General features: G+C 39.6%; 1 protein-coding gene across 1 annotated transcript in view; it reads right to left on the bottom strand.

Annotated features, from left to right (window-relative positions):
• LOC112162444 (glutamate receptor ionotropic, kainate 5) overlaps positions 1-15681 on the bottom strand; it is a 104825-nt gene that overhangs the window by 1442 nt on the left and 87702 nt on the right. Inside the window, exons 13-17 of the mRNA XM_024298231.2 lie at positions 13945-14054; positions 10781-10954; positions 5214-5379; positions 3521-3746; positions 562-690 (exon numbers count right to left, since the gene is read on the bottom strand). Coding sequence (XP_024153999.2) covers positions 562-690; positions 3521-3746; positions 5214-5379; positions 10781-10954; positions 13945-14054 — 805 coding nt within the window. The remainder of the gene's footprint in view (positions 1-561; positions 691-3520; positions 3747-5213; positions 5380-10780; positions 10955-13944; positions 14055-15681) is intronic.

Genomic DNA, 15681 nt, shown 5'->3' with positions numbered 1-15681 from the left:
TCACCAGCCATAAAAACCGCTTGCAGCTCTTAAACTGCCAGAACACTTTATCAATCCGGGTTGTCGGTTCGGTAAACTCCTTCCTCAGACGGCTTTATTTGTAACAGTGAGAGCTTTTGAATCTGCCAATCCAACATTAACAAACACATCTTTAAATTCCACCGCAGTAAAAAGTCCTTTGGAGACTTAAAGCAGTCAAACGGTTCATAAAAGAAATAAATATAAATTAATAACAAGCACCGGCATATGAAGCAGACTAGGGTAAGAAAATATCAATTCGGTGAAATATCGCAATAGTTTGATTGGTGATTAAGACATAGCCTTTGAATATAAAGTTTTGAAGAAGCTAAACATTTTGATACCAAGATTCCTGAAATTGCTGAAAGGAATACGGAAAGAAGCAGGAGAATCACATTTGTATGAATGCTCACTAATCATTCATACAATTATAAGTTATAAAAAAGAGAAAATAAATAAATCCAAATGAATCGTGGAAAACAAATCTATCTAGAAATGTCCAATATTGTGCTTTGCTGACAAGTCAAACAAACCAGAGCTGACCTTTGGCTCGGTGGTCCTCCTCTTTGGGACACTGTCCTCCCTCCCACCAGCGCCTCTTCAGGATCTCCAGCCTGTTGCTCTCCTGCATCTGTAAGATCCCCAGAGTGATCTCATCTCTGTAGGGAGAGCCTGAGGACGACAAACATCAGCCCTCACAACTGACCTTCAGTGAATTGTGCTGACCTAGCATCAACATTTGACCAAACTGAACTAGATGTTAAGAAAAAGTCCTTTTTTATAGATTCTAAGTTAAAACTTGCACAAAAGAACACCTATTTTTATTAAATTACATGTACTGTACCATATTACAGCTAAAAAGCAGTTATTTCGGGTCTTATCTATTCACTCGGCTGTTTTGTTTTCTTCAAAGCCTCATTTCCACTGAGCGGTCCAGTACGGTCCAAAACAAATAAGGAGTAGTACAGCACGATCCAGTTAATTCTGGTGAGCGTCTTAACTCTGTTAAGCCTCGCTCCCACTAAGCGGTTTGTTTTCACGGTTCTTTACTTTTTGTACATCGGGTAAAACAGGAATTTGAATTTATTTAAATTAAGATTAGGGGCAGCTAAGAAGAATACCGCCGTAAAGAGGAAAACGGAATCGCTAGCTTAGCGCTATATTGGTGCTTACTAATGTCGTCATCCCTTTTTGCCAATCAATGGGCGGCAACAGCAGCTCCACCACTTTTATATGGACCTACAACCAATGGGGGTTCACAAGAGGTACGGTTTGGTCCCGTCTAATGCAGGGATAGGCAACTCCAGGCCTCGAGGGCCGCATTCCTGCATGTTTTCCAACATACCCTGCTCTGGCATGTTCTAATTGACTGGACACACCTGTCATGAGTAATCTGGAATTCATGCCGACACGGCGGCCCTCGAGGCCTGGAGTTGTCTATCCATGGTCTAATGCAGGGGTATTCAAGTCCAGGCCTCGAGGGCCGGTGTCCTACATGTTTTCCAACCAACCTTCCATTGAAGCTCCTTATTGGCTGCTAATTTCCAGGATCAGGTATGTTTAGCCAATAAGGAGCTTCAATGGAAGGTTGGTTGGAAAACATGTAGGACACCGGCCCTCGAGGCCTGGACTTGAATACCCCTGGTCTAATGGGTCCATTTTGCAATGGAAAGGAACCGTACCGTAGCGTACCGGACCGTTCAAGTCGAGACTTTAGATGAAACTAATTAAAAATTGGCAAAATAAAAATAATTTTAATAATAATAAATACAAAGAAAGCTGGAAAACTCCCATTTTGAGACAGATTGTTGGTTTGAAACTACGATTGGGTCGCATTAAAGACTCAAAAATGTGTAATCAACTTCTTTTGTGCATGACAGGATAAAAGCTGAGATGATGATTTGTGGCAAAGTGTGAAATTTGGCCATTTTCACATTTTACCACACTATATTAAAAAAAACTGTTGTTTGAGTGATAATTTTATAAAATTTCACACACACCCTGCCACAACTTTTGTTGACATTTGATCTCGGGAAAAGGCAGCCATCTTGAATTTCCTCAATTTATCTCCTTTTACAAATTTTGATCTCCTTCAAGCCTCATTTGGAAGCTACTTTGAAAAAAAAAAATGTAGTGCTAAACTTTGCACAATATGAACACTATTAGTATGGCTATCCTGCAGATGTGGTGTTTCCTTGTTACTCGCATATTTATTACAGGAATATTGTGAAAATGTAATACATGACTCCTTGGCTCAAGCTGAACAAAACGATATGACATACGACATGAACATATTAAGAATGTGGGCGTGGTTACAAAAAAATGTCCGTTGCTAAGGAAATCTAAAAGTTTACTTTTGCAGATTCATCTAAAAATGACATGGACCTGTTTGTCACCTAAAGACGATCATAAAATACAATGGTTGCTATGGAGATAGAGCCAACAGAAAAGCTGATATTTTGAAAAAAGTGTTGTTTTTTTTATGAAATTGTCACGTGTAGCTCTAACTAGGGGGGGAGGGGCAGAAGGGGCTTGTAGCAAACGCTCAGCCAGCGGTGAAGGCGGGTGAGGGTAGCACCATACAATGCTGCTTGCAGCTTAATTTTTAAAAGGACATCTATGGTTTCAAAGCATTGTTGAGATCTGCTAACACAAACCAAACATGTTCACTGCATTGTGTGGATGTTGTGCTGAGGGCAGCAGACTGCTAAACTAAACACAGACATCTGACAGGAAACAGCCTTTCGTGACAGCTCATCGTGTTTCCCAAACACACCGAAATGAAAGAAAAAATACACATTGTTCTTCAATTGTACTTCATGATAAAACACAAACTAAACAAGAACTCATGGGAGTCGATTTATTATTGTGACCTATTTTCCCCCTTTCCAGTGTATATACCTTATGTTGCTAACTTAACCTTCTGTCTTGTATTATTCCAATTAAAAAGCAAACATTTGTTTTTTAGTGCCTTCTTGTTTTTACAGCTCTTTCCCCGCGTTCTCGCCGGCTGTGACGGCGGCCGTGCAGCGTGAACTTCCCCCCCGCTGGTCGTCGGTGTGGTTGTTTACACGGTTCTCCTCCCTGACTTCTGCTCTGTCACTTGTTAGCTCTGTTAGCGCTTAATCAACTGTTGATGGTTGCAGTTCTGCTTTATTTGTAACCTGATTAAGGTCTTTACCAGGCTGCTGACGGCCTGCGTGTTCACTTCATCTGCTCTAATCTCCTCATCTGACACTGAAACTCCACTCAAAAGCATTTTGGGCTTGAAGCATTTCGCCAACTGTACAGTAGAAAATCCAATTTGAGTTTTATGTAAAGTGAGAATTGGTGAAATGTATTTTTTTTACCCCATCGAAATGGCATTTCAGTATTAGAGAGTAATAATTTAAGTTAGACTTTATGAAACCTAAAGAGTCAATGAATTTTTTCCTTTTCTAAAAAATCTCTCCGTCCGTTGAAGCTCTTGGTTTTCTCCTCTTGGTTTAAGCGTTCTCCTCACCCAGAGGCATCCCGATGCCGTATCCTTTGGTGTCTAGAAGTCCTCCGATCTGCGTGAGGTTGCAGTTGAGGCTGCGATAGTACTCGTTCATGGTGCTCTCCATCAGGAATGCATATTTGGAGTTGAGGACGCGGGCGATGCCTTCCTCCGTGCTCTTCACAAACACACTGGGCTGCTTGGAATACATGTAGTTCCACATCCTCTGGTACGTCTGGTACCGTGAATTCTGCAGGGGGGGTGAAATGACCGTGACATTAGGAAAACTTGATGAATAATCTTACAAATATACAAATATGCTTCCAGTTTAGTAATAAATAGGACACAAAAAATCAATTTTGTTTTCTCTTAAAAGATCTAAAGTACTTGAGTAATAACACAAGGACACATCGGTACATTTCTCCAGATCTATTATATTTAGATATTTTACTATATGATCAAATATATTATCTCCATGGAAATGTATCCTAACACTACCGTCTGTAATTACCGGATGTAATTAAGGATGCATATTAAATACAATCAACAGAGGTTTAGATCTGTACAAAGACATGTCAAACATAAGATAACTGGGCATCAAAATATAGATTGATAGCAAGGGAGTGGAAGCAAACTTATATAATCCCACCACGAACCAGGTTTACCCATAAGAGACGTAACGCTGACGTCAGAAATATCAAATAGGTTTTTTCGGGGCGACATTTTAACTTCTTGTTTTGTATTTATTCTGTGATAATTTCAGATTAAAGAGAGCCAGATACTCCCGTCCAATAGTGAACCAGAAGATCCGTTTATCATTTTTTAACTTTTATGTCTCTTTGTTTATCAGTCCAGATTTGTTTGTATTTCATTTATTTTTGGGGAGGTTCCTCCCTCCCTCCCCTCCTTCCTTCCTTCCCTCCTACCTCCCTCCATTGGGCCTCCCTCCTTCCTTCCTTCCTACCTTCTTTCCTTTCTTTCTTCCACAGTCCCTCCTTCTGTCCTCTCTCCCTCTTTTCCTTCTTTCCTTCCTTCCCTCCTTCCTTCCTTTCTTTCTTCCTTCTTTCCTTCCTTTCCTTCCTTTCCTTCCTCCCTCCCTCCTTCTGTCCTCTCTCCCTCTTTTCCTTCTTTCCTTCCTTCCTTCCTTCCTTCCTTTCTTTCTTCCTTCTTTCCTTCCTTTCCTTCCTTTCCTTCCTCCCTCCCTCCTTCTGTCCTCCATCCCTCTTTTCCTTCCTTGCTTCCTCCGTCCTTTCTTCCTCCCTCCTTCTCTCCTCCCTCCTTCCTTCCTTCCTTCCTTCCCTCCTTCCTTTCTTCTTCCCTCTCTTCCATCCATCCTCCCTCCCTCCTTCCTTCCTTCTTTCCCTCCTTCTTTCCTTCCCCCCTCTCTTCCATCCTTTCTTCCTCCCTTCTTCTGTCCTCCATCCCTCTTTTCCCTCCTTCCTTTCCTTCCTTTCTTCCTCCCTCCCTCCTCCTGTCCTCCATCCCTCTTTTCCTTCCTCCCTCCCTCATTTCCTTCCCCCCTTTCTTTCTCCCTCCTTTCCTTCCTTCCTCCCTCCTTTCTTCCTTCCTTCCTTCCTTCCTTACCTTGGAGTGAATGACTCAGCAGAAACCCTCATTATCTGCTGACTTCAGTTCATGAGGCCATCCGTTTTGAGGCTGAGCTCTTTGACACGTTTTAGTAAAAGCAGGTGATGATTTTAGGAGATCCCCGACTCACCATGAAGAAGGTCATGGTGGATCCTCCATGGATCGTTCCGTACTGAATGTTCGTTTGGTCCGCCAGGTCATCGGCGGACTCGATGGGCGCCTCCATCCTCTGGACGGTGAGAAACGCTGCCAGGTTGGCCGTGTACGAGGAGATGATGATGAGCGTGAACGCCCACCTGCCGAACGGGAGAAGGACGGACGGTTTTAACCTTCATGTATCCTGCAGCTGCAGACTCAGAATAAACATGTGCCCCCCCATCTCGCAGGACGGAGACAGATGGAGGGCGCCGCAGGGAACGTCAGGAGTTTTAAGGAAAAACCCAAACATGAACCTGGGATGCAGCAGAGACAGATGCCTTTGCTGCAGCGGAAATAAAAAAAGAAGTGATGAAGAAAGGGAGTTCGAGGTTTGATTACATTACATTAGCAAGAGTTACAGTTAGAATTTCCAAATGACAGGAGGAAGGTTCCTGTCCAAAAGTCATCATTGGGAGGGCATTATTTGAATGGAAGATGTTTGATTCAATCTGAGTAAAACACTAAACGTTTTATATCTTCAAATGCAGGTGCAAACATTTTTTTTTTAAAAACAGCAACAACAACCATCTTCTGGTAGTCCATCAATAAAAATTTGGGGTGTAGTTATTCCTTATTTTGTTTTGCTTTTTTGCCTTTTTCTGATGATAGAGGACATGTTTAAAGAAAACTATAATTGTTTGTTTGTTTATTATTTATCAGGACAGTATATAAATACATTGATCTTAAAAAGCAAAGATGTTGCACCAGATTGTAGCTTAGTGGCTAATTTCCATCTGTAATCCTTTACAAAATAATACATAATATCAAACATTATAAACATATTAACCATTTTAAACCATTTTTAAAAGAAATCAAATAAAACACATTATCAAGGATATTAAAAAACAAATACAATATAAAACATCAAATATTTTATAAAACTAAAACTAATGCAATATAAAATTATTACACCAATTTATAAAAGAAACACAAAAATAAACGTAATAATAAAATAAAATTAAAATTGCATTTCTGTTTATTCATCTACATCGTTCTGAATCAGAGGCAGACAAAAAAAAACGGTTGTATTTGTGACGTAGTAAATGTAATCAACAGCCCACAAGCTCCTTGCTCCGTTTCTTTCCTCACTTGCTGACGACAAGATCAAATACGTCTTTGTTTTCCTCATCCAAATGGCATCAGGCTCATAGCTGTACTGCTGGATCGTTCCAATATTGAGGGGGACCTGGTTGCAGGCCAGATGGCGCCCAAAGATAACATTAATCTCATCATTAGGCGGAATGCGGAAATGTCGCAACTGTAGCCGGAAGCTGAATTTGCGTAACGATACTAGAAGATTGCTAGCCCTAACCGTAACTAGGGTTGGGCACGGATTGGGTTTTATTCGGTTCTGGTGTCTAAGCGGTTCTTTAGTTTCGGTTCCTAATTGGTGCCAATTTTGGTACTTCAGTAATAAAAACTAATGGCTACATCTTTCCCAAGTCATCAAATACTGATGCATAGTTAAGATCTCCGCGTCAAAAATGGATGTTTTGGGTGTCTCGTTTTTTGACGCCTGTCAAACGTGACCCTGAGCGAGACGCCACGGCTGCAGGGCCGCGGTGTCTGAGGGGTTACTGGAGCTTTGGCCTCACTCGGTGGAGGGGCGGGGTGACTGCATGACAGCCACTTCCACTGTGTTTCTGTGTCTCTGTGACAGAGTTTGAAGGCTGTCCCGCATCAACCCAAGAGGGTACAAATTAAGGGACCTTTTTTGTATTTTTGTCTCGATGAAAATAAGAAAAATATCACAGTTCAGGAGACCTGAGCAGGCGTATGGAGCGAGCGAGCTCCGCTGAAGTCCGGGAGGCTGGCTTCAGCCAGAGAACTGCCGCGGTGCAACAGGACAAAAACGCTCGTATTGGATTAGTATTTTACCCGCTGATCAGGTCGCCTACTATCACAGGAAAGGCAGAAGGATTGGCTAGAACTTCAAAGTACTGAACTGAGTACAAGTGATTGACATGTCCACGGTAGAACCGTATAAGTAGGAACCAAATATCGGTGCCTAACCCTAACCATAACCCGGTTGCGGTGTTTTTCTCTGGAAAAAGTGTGAACGTCATTTTAACTTCGGTCGAGGACTCCCGCTCTGGTGCCATCTTGGAGCCATGTTGTTCTCTGCGGCCAGGTCCTCTTGCCAATATTGCTCGCCATTTTTGTCCCCCGGTAATGTTGGGTTGGGGGTTGACAGGGTTGGGGGAAGGGGGCTGGGGTTGTTCTGCGCCAACGGTCCTGTCCACAACTCAGAGGTAATTATCTGTTGCTTTAAAGAAACTATGTCCTAAAAAAACGACACAGGTTCTTTTGATTTTGGCCTAAAACGACATAAACATAGACAAAAAACTACTAAAAATGGTTTGACAATAGATCCAAAGATAAGTGGAGTAGAACTACTATGTGTGCAACGTTAACTGACAAGTATCCATGCAAGAAAAGCGGATACTCATGATGGATGGTGGCAGAGATTTATTTCTGAGTCAAACTGGTAGATATTTTGAACAAAGATGTCCTTGATCAATTCAATGTCAATGATTGTAAAAAAATAAACCAATATTGACTATAAATCGAGTCAACCACCACATATATTGATATGAATCAAATCGCTGTTTAGTCTATAAAACTATTCGTATCACATTTGATAGACATTTCTGAGACCTCTGTCATCACCATGATCCAAACTTTCCCCATTTTATAAATTTTAGTCCATGTTTTCTGCACTGTAGTGAACTAAATATTCCACTAGGGGGCAGTAGAAGGACTTTTCATTCACATTTCAAAATGGCTGCCTCCATGAATCTCAAAAACACTTTTGGTGGGAAAATTTTCAAAACTGCATGATGAGATTAGCTCATCTATTGCTACTCATTTCTTTAGATTAATACTTGCTGTATTGGCATTATGCTTGATAATACGTCTTTATAATACAGTGAAAACTTTGTGTATCAAATTTGAGACAGTGGGTAAATGTGGCGTTTTTCTTCTGAACACCAACGTCAATACTTTACTTTAAACTAATATTTTTGTGAAAAATAAAAAAAAAGAAAAGCCACCCAATGTATTGTAATTAATACTCATAAAAATTGATATATGACATTTTTTTGTGAATTTCATCAAAGGTTTTGAGAAATCTTCTGTAAAAAAAAAGGTAAATTATTTGATGTAGTGAGCTTTACTGTACAGGGTGAAAATGAATTATTACAACCCCAGTAGAACTATTATTCAAGTAGTATGAAGAAGAAAAAACCATTTTTATTGCCAATACTACACCAGGAGTCCCTCCTAAAAGCTATAATTCTGTTGGTTTAAGATTGTGGAAATTCTTTTATTGCCTGAAGACTTAAAGATTTAGTTTGTGCTCTAAATTCTGTTTTACCGCATTTATTAAGCTAAAACATGACAAAAAAAATCTATTCAAAACCGATATTTCCTGGACTACAATTACCTCATGAACATAAAGGATTGCCCTTTTTAAATTCAAAGTTTAAAATTATATCAGAGGGTTTTTGTTGACATAAATATGGCTTTACAGTTTGATTAACCTTATTTCTCCGCTATATTTTCCTTTTTTTTTTTTTTGTTGTGCGCATTGATGTGGCCCTGACATGGCAGCACTCAGAGAAAGACAGATGAGACCGGCGTAAGGAGGTTACAGCGTGTATCACAGCCATTATGGGCTTTTATGAGGTTAACTATCAGACATTCAGAGGGCCGAGAAAAGATGCTGATGGGCCCGTCGGTCCCTTCAGCATCATTGCACCATCTGCTAGACTGAAGCTACAGGGCAGAGGGGAAGGGGGGCCGGAAAATACAGTACATTCAGATAAAAAAATATATATTTAGAAGTCCTTGATTTTGATTCAAACAATACATTTTTTTAATCAAAAGTGGGAAAAAAAGGGATAAAAAATTGGAAAGTCACAATACCAGCTCAAGTTGTTGTTTTCCTCTTCATTAATGTATTAATAACTATATTAATGTGCAATTTTATGTGACCTCACAAAAAACAAAAATATATTATTTCCAAAGAGCGATTTTTTTTTTGTAAATATTTTTTTAAATGTTTGTGCCAGAACAACTGTAATTTTTGAACAATGATATGATCACAACATGCTTGTTTTTTGCACAAAAACATTATATTCATATTTATGTTCAATTGTAACAACACAAAAAGTGAACATTTTGAAATTTTATTTTGTCTTAATACAAAATGTAACTTTAACAAAACATGTTTTATTTATTTTTGGGGTGAATAAATCGTTTTATTTTAGTAGCATAGTGCAGAAGTCACTTTAACCCAATGCATTATGGGAGATGTAGTGAAAAAGTAAAATGATTTTTTTTTAAATTCTTGTATTTGAAGCTTAAGTTTATTTTCATGAACGATTCATAACAGTTTATTCCTTTTAGGTTGCATATTAAATGAGGGAAAGAGGGAAGGGAAAAAGAGAATTGTTCAAAAAGGTTTCATATTCTCACTGTCACATGTATTTCTTAGTAAATAGACAGAAGGAAGTTTGGTTTTGGTTGCTCGAATAGTTGATTTTTTTCTTTAAATATTTATTTTAGTCCTGATTGACCCAAAGGATCAAACTTTTTATTTTTACTTATTTGTTTAACATAATTTAATTTAATTTAATTTAATTTAATTTAATTTAATTTAATTTTATTTTATTTTATTTTATTTCATTTTATTTCATTTTATTTCATTTTATTTCATTTTATTTCATTTTATTTCATTTTATTTCATTTTATTTCATTTTAATTTAATTTATTTTAATTATGTGGGTTTTTTAAAATACTTTCCTCCTTTTATTAGTTATTCATTCACTTTATTTTTTGGCTGCTGTAACCAATAAACAAAACAAACACACTCAAAATCATAATAATAATTGTCAAATTTATTTTAAAAGCCATAAGGAAAATTGTTTTCTGGTTCTTCAGTTTTAGTTACTTCAGTAGACAAAAAAATATATAAAATTTGAAATGAGTTCTTGACGTTTGCTTTCTGACGCTACTTTTTAATCACCAATAATTTCACTTATTTAGCTTATTTTATCTTTTTTTTATGGGAGCACAATATTATTTTTCACTACTTATTTTATTTTGAAATAATGAAGCAAAATTAACAAACAATATTACAAAATTTTTGTACACAAAAATCATGTAGCTTCACCTTTACTTTTCTCCATCTTGTCTTATTCAAAATGACCCTTTCTCTTAATTTTTGTGGACAAAAACTACTCTGACCAACAGGAGGTGCTGTTGAGCATTTTACTAGTGTTTGCCAACCAGACTGTTGCTGAAACACAACCCACAGTGTGAAATTCTAAACATCCAAACCAATTTTTATTTTTTTTTATTTGCTTAAACTTATTCAATCTTTCTTTTTTAAAATCTCCTTACTGATTGTAACAAAGTTGGAATAAAAATAAAACAAGTCCAAAAACGACTTCAGAAGCTGGTTTTATTTCATGAATTAGAGAGCGAAACACCAACCAGACTCCGCTGACGCAGCGGGTGGACAGCGCCCTCGGCATGATCTCTGAACCCTGCTGCATGAAGCCGCCGACCGGGAACCACAGACTGTTACCCAGCGTGTACTGATTCTCCAAGATGTCTCGCCTCTCCCGAAAACACGGGTACGGATTATACCACTCATAAGGGCTGAGTCTGAAAAGAGAAAACACAACACATGAGGATGAGTTGGAGAATGAACACTATTGTTGTTGAGTCAAAGCCAAATGAAACGGTTCCTAACCCCCAGACGGCGGACCAGAACCGATCTTTGGTACAGCTGGTACCGAGCCACAGAGTTAAAATAATGTTCTATGTATTAACTAATTTTGAGGAAGTTTTATTTTGGAAAGCTACTGGATTCTCCTCACCATTGATTATTAGTGCACGCCGAGTTGACTGATCACAATTCAAAAATCCATCTGATACTTTCTTAATGCCACAGCTTGACTGCTAAATAAAATAAAAGCTAGCAAAGTTAACGAAACCCAAAAGTGGAAATGTGGAAAAGAGCCAATAAGGAAACAGAAGAACTTTTGACTTCAAAATAAAAGCAGCTAAAGTCCTTCCTCCAAATATGGATTTAGTGTCATAGTTTTTAGATAGTAGTTTGATAGATTTTTTATTCTTTTAACTGATTTATGTCAGCATGTCACCATTTACTTTTTCTATCTTGAAATAAATTCATGTTGTACTAAAACTGACCGATCACAATACTGATGAGAAGTTTATAAATCATGTATTCCTCTTGTCTCGTTGCTCCTCCATGTATCAAACATATTATTGATCAGGTGACTGTGAACGAAGTGAATGTTCCGATCAAAAAATAAAGCGCCCCTCATTACACGCGCATCCACATTGGACTTGTTTATGGACAGCGCGGTCTCGTTCCCGAGTGTCGCACACCGACACCTGGTCCGGGATCCCTCCGCGTCACCCTGTGAACCCCTGGGTGCCCCCGGCTCGCAGTCCCCAGTGCACCTGTTGTTCGGAGGTTGGGGGTCCGCACCCCTTGGGACGCCGGACAGGGCGGCAGACGCTGTACCAGACGGGAACCGGGCCCAGACGCAGTACAAGACCTGAACATGGCCTGAACGTGGCACCAGACGAGATCCTGGCCAAGAAGTGGTTCCAGACAAGATCCGGGCCTAGATGCGGTACCAGACGTGAACTGGGCCCAAAAGTGGTACCAAAAGCGAACCGGGCCCAGAAGTGGTACCAGAAGCGAGTCAGGCCCAAAAGCGGTACCAGACGAGATCCGGGCCCAGACACGGTACCATACGCAAATCGGGCCTGAATGTGGAACCGGACGCGGTACCAGACGAGATCTGGGCCCAGAAGCGGTACCAGACAAGATCCGGGCCCAGAACCGGTACCAGACGCAAACTGGGCCCAGAAACGGTACCAGACGCGAACCGGGCCCAGACGCGGTACCAGACATGAACTGGGCCCAAAAGCGGTACCAGAGGCGAACCGGGCCCAGAAGCGGTACCTGAAGCGAACCGGGCCCAAAAGCGGTACCAGACGAGATCCGGGCCCAGAAGTGGTACCAGAAGCGATCTGGGCCCAAAAGAGGTACCAGACGAGATCCGGGCCCAGACGCGGTACCATACGCGAACCGGGCCTGAATGTGGCACCGGACGCGGTACCAGACGAGATCTGGGCCCAGAAGCGGTACCAGACAAGATCCAGGCCCAGAAGCTGTACCAGACGCAAACTGGGCCCAGTAACGGTACCAGATGCGAACCGGGCCCAGACACGGTACCAGACAAGATCCGGGCCCAGAAGCGGTACCATACGCGAACCAGGCCTGAATGTGGCATCGGACGCGGTACCAGACGAGATCTGGGCCCAGAAGCGGTACCAGACGCAAACTGTGCCCAGAAGCGGTACCAGACGAGAACCGGGCCCAGACGCGGTACCAGACATGAACTGGGCCCAAAAGCGGTACCAGAAGCGAACCGGGCCCAAAAGCGGTACCAGACGAGATCCGGGCCCAGAAGTGGTACCAGAAGCGATCCGGGCCCAAAAGCGGTACCAGACGAGATCCGGGCCAGACGCGGTACCATACGCGAACCGGGCCTGAATGTGGCACCGGACGCGGTACCAGACGAGATCTGGGCCCAGACGCGGTACCAGAAAAGATCCGGGCCCAGACTGAATGTGGCATCGGACGCAGTACCAGATGCGAACTGGGCACCGGACGTAGCGCCAGATGCAAACCTGGACGGAGCACCGAACTGGTTCCGGCTCGCAGTCAGGAGGTCTGGGCCTTTTTGTTTAATAGGAGCGGCCCACGCTTTGGGGGGCAATGAGTCGGGGAGACCCAAAATATCAACAAATGAAGTGGAGAGATCCGGGAAGAGACAGAGAGAAAGAGAGAGAGATCCAGAGGGTTGGTCAATACGTCACTAAAACACTGCAGACATCTAAATAAAGGAAATTATGGAAATTGTATTTTTGATGTTTTTTATTTTATTTTACTGAACGTTGATTGAAGTTTTGAATTTAAAATGCCCTTCACTTGCACTTGGGCTTTTGTTAGGCATTTTATGTTACAGCCTTTTATTGTTAAGAAAGTTTATCTCAATACAATGTTACAAAATAAAGTATTTCTGATGAAAACTATTAATTTTGCCATTCTTGTTTTCATAATTAATGTAGAACTGTTAAATTGTTAAACTGTTAAATTCCACATTTTTTTCCTTTAAAAGAATGCCACACATTAATTTGCGATTAATCGCGAGTTAACTCAGGAAATGCGATTAATTGCGATTAAAAAATTTAATCGCCAACTTGTATATCAGATACCGTTCTAGTGCTTAATGTTCTGATCATTAAATAAAATATATTTTATAATTTTATGTGTGAAAAATATTCAAGTTTTGATTAAAAAAAATGAAATATTATCTCTGATACTGTCTTGCAATATATCACGTGACACATGTTCCCCCTCTGAATAAAACTTAAACTATGATTTGTAAATACAAAATATATCTTATTTGCAATTTCTAATTAACCGGTTCTGGTTTTTTCGCTCCTTACGAAAGGTGAGGCGACTCTTTAAAAGTCGGACTCACAGTGAGGGGGAACTAATGTGCAAATGTTCTCAGTGATGGATTAAAAGCAGAGGGCAGGTGTTTCACCTGGCAGCCAGGAAAAGGACGCAGCTGACAGCCAGGTAAGCCAGCAGCATGAAGAGCCAGACAGCTGGAGAGAAGGGGTCCAGAAAGGAGAAGTAACCCGGTTTACGACCCTGAAAAACACACACACACACACTTTGTTAATTGAAAGTTAATTTATGTTAGAAGCACAGCTGCTGAGTGTGTGATTTACACCTTAAATGTCCTTCAGGAAGCATCAGAGTTCAATGACGAATAACCTCATGAAGTCCACTGTTGTTATTGCATCAACCTGAAGCAGTATGTTTTCTGTTAAAGCTGTTGTACACATTGTTCAGACATAATTGAACTGCTGGTTAATTAACAGATTTCACACGTTGTCTAATTCTGGAACAGAGAAAACGTGTTTATCTGTGTAATCCAAATGAACGATATCTCATTTTTGTAGATTTTTATGTTTTTTTGGGTTGGTTTATAACTGTTTTTTATTTAGAAAATAATTTTGTATGCATTTCATTAGAACATTTATTGATCTTTATTTATTTATTTTTTTGTCTTAAAACATATAGTGTTTATTTTTATTGTTTTCTGTAGTCTGGGGCACTTTTGAGTTTTTTTTAACATACTTTATAATTATTGCTGTTTTATATTAAATTCTTTCATGCCTGACTTTATTTCCAGCTATACAAAATAGATATTCTTATAGCTTTTTTTTTCATTCAAGGTGATGTTGAATTAAGTGTCGTCCTGGATTTAATGGTACATCGCAATTCAGAGAAATATGGTGTCAACAGGTTAAACTGTATTTCTAGGAATGCTTGATTTCCATCTTTTTACTTCTTTTCAACAAATACTTCTCAGTATTTTACACAATAATTCAACAGTGACCTTGAAACTGTCCAAAAGGCTTGAAAATGTGTAATTTTTTACTGCAAAAATCACAAAAAAATTAAGATCAAATAGTTTTTATTTAAAAGAATATTGATAAAAAAAATGTATAAATCCAAAATCAAAGCAAAGAGAATTTCAAAACAATGTGAAACATTTATTTAAAAAAACAAATAAAGCTCTACAAAAAAGTTGAGTTATAACTCTTATTTAAAAAAAAAAAAATTAAAAAGACAAAAATGTTTTGAAATTTTGATGTAAATCTTTGAAGGAAAACTAAAAGGAAGTTGGTGTCATCATTTTTCAGGTTAGAAATAATCTACAATCATGTTTCTGTTGAAAAAAAATCTGAGAGAAGTTACATGAAACTTCTCCGGTTATGACCACAATCTTCTAATTTATCAAGACTCCTTATGCAGACAATTCAGAAGTTAAGAACCTTTAGGGTGTTATTTTTATAAATAATACACGTCTGGGGTTGCATTATGGGTAAAGAAATATGTTTGCTAGAGACAAAAAAACAAGAAACATGACACACAAGACATCTTATGTCTGATTGGCCACAATCTAATAGTACCAGAAATGGATAATACGTTTGTGGTGCAGTACTTCATTTTCATTGGCTGCAGGGTGTCCATTAAAAAGTGATAATGGACGCCTATAAAACGAGTTCGGGTCAAAAAGTGTGAATGCTTTAAATGTAGGCGCTCCATGAGTCATAGACACTAAGCCAGCCTGTTTTCATTGTCCAGTGTAAGAAATTATTTGAGTTAACAAATGACACGGTGGTGCAAACGGTCCGTCGCATTAACATCTGATAAATCACACCTTGATGAGCATTATCCCTAACATATTTAGTAATCAATGAGGTGG

Source organism: Oryzias melastigma, linkage group LG11 (assembly GCF_002922805.2).
Source record: "Oryzias melastigma strain HK-1 linkage group LG11, ASM292280v2, whole genome shotgun sequence".
NCBI classification, from domain to species: domain Eukaryota; kingdom Metazoa; phylum Chordata; class Actinopteri; order Beloniformes; family Adrianichthyidae; genus Oryzias; species Oryzias melastigma.
This window is presented reverse-complemented; position numbering and strand designations above follow the sequence as displayed.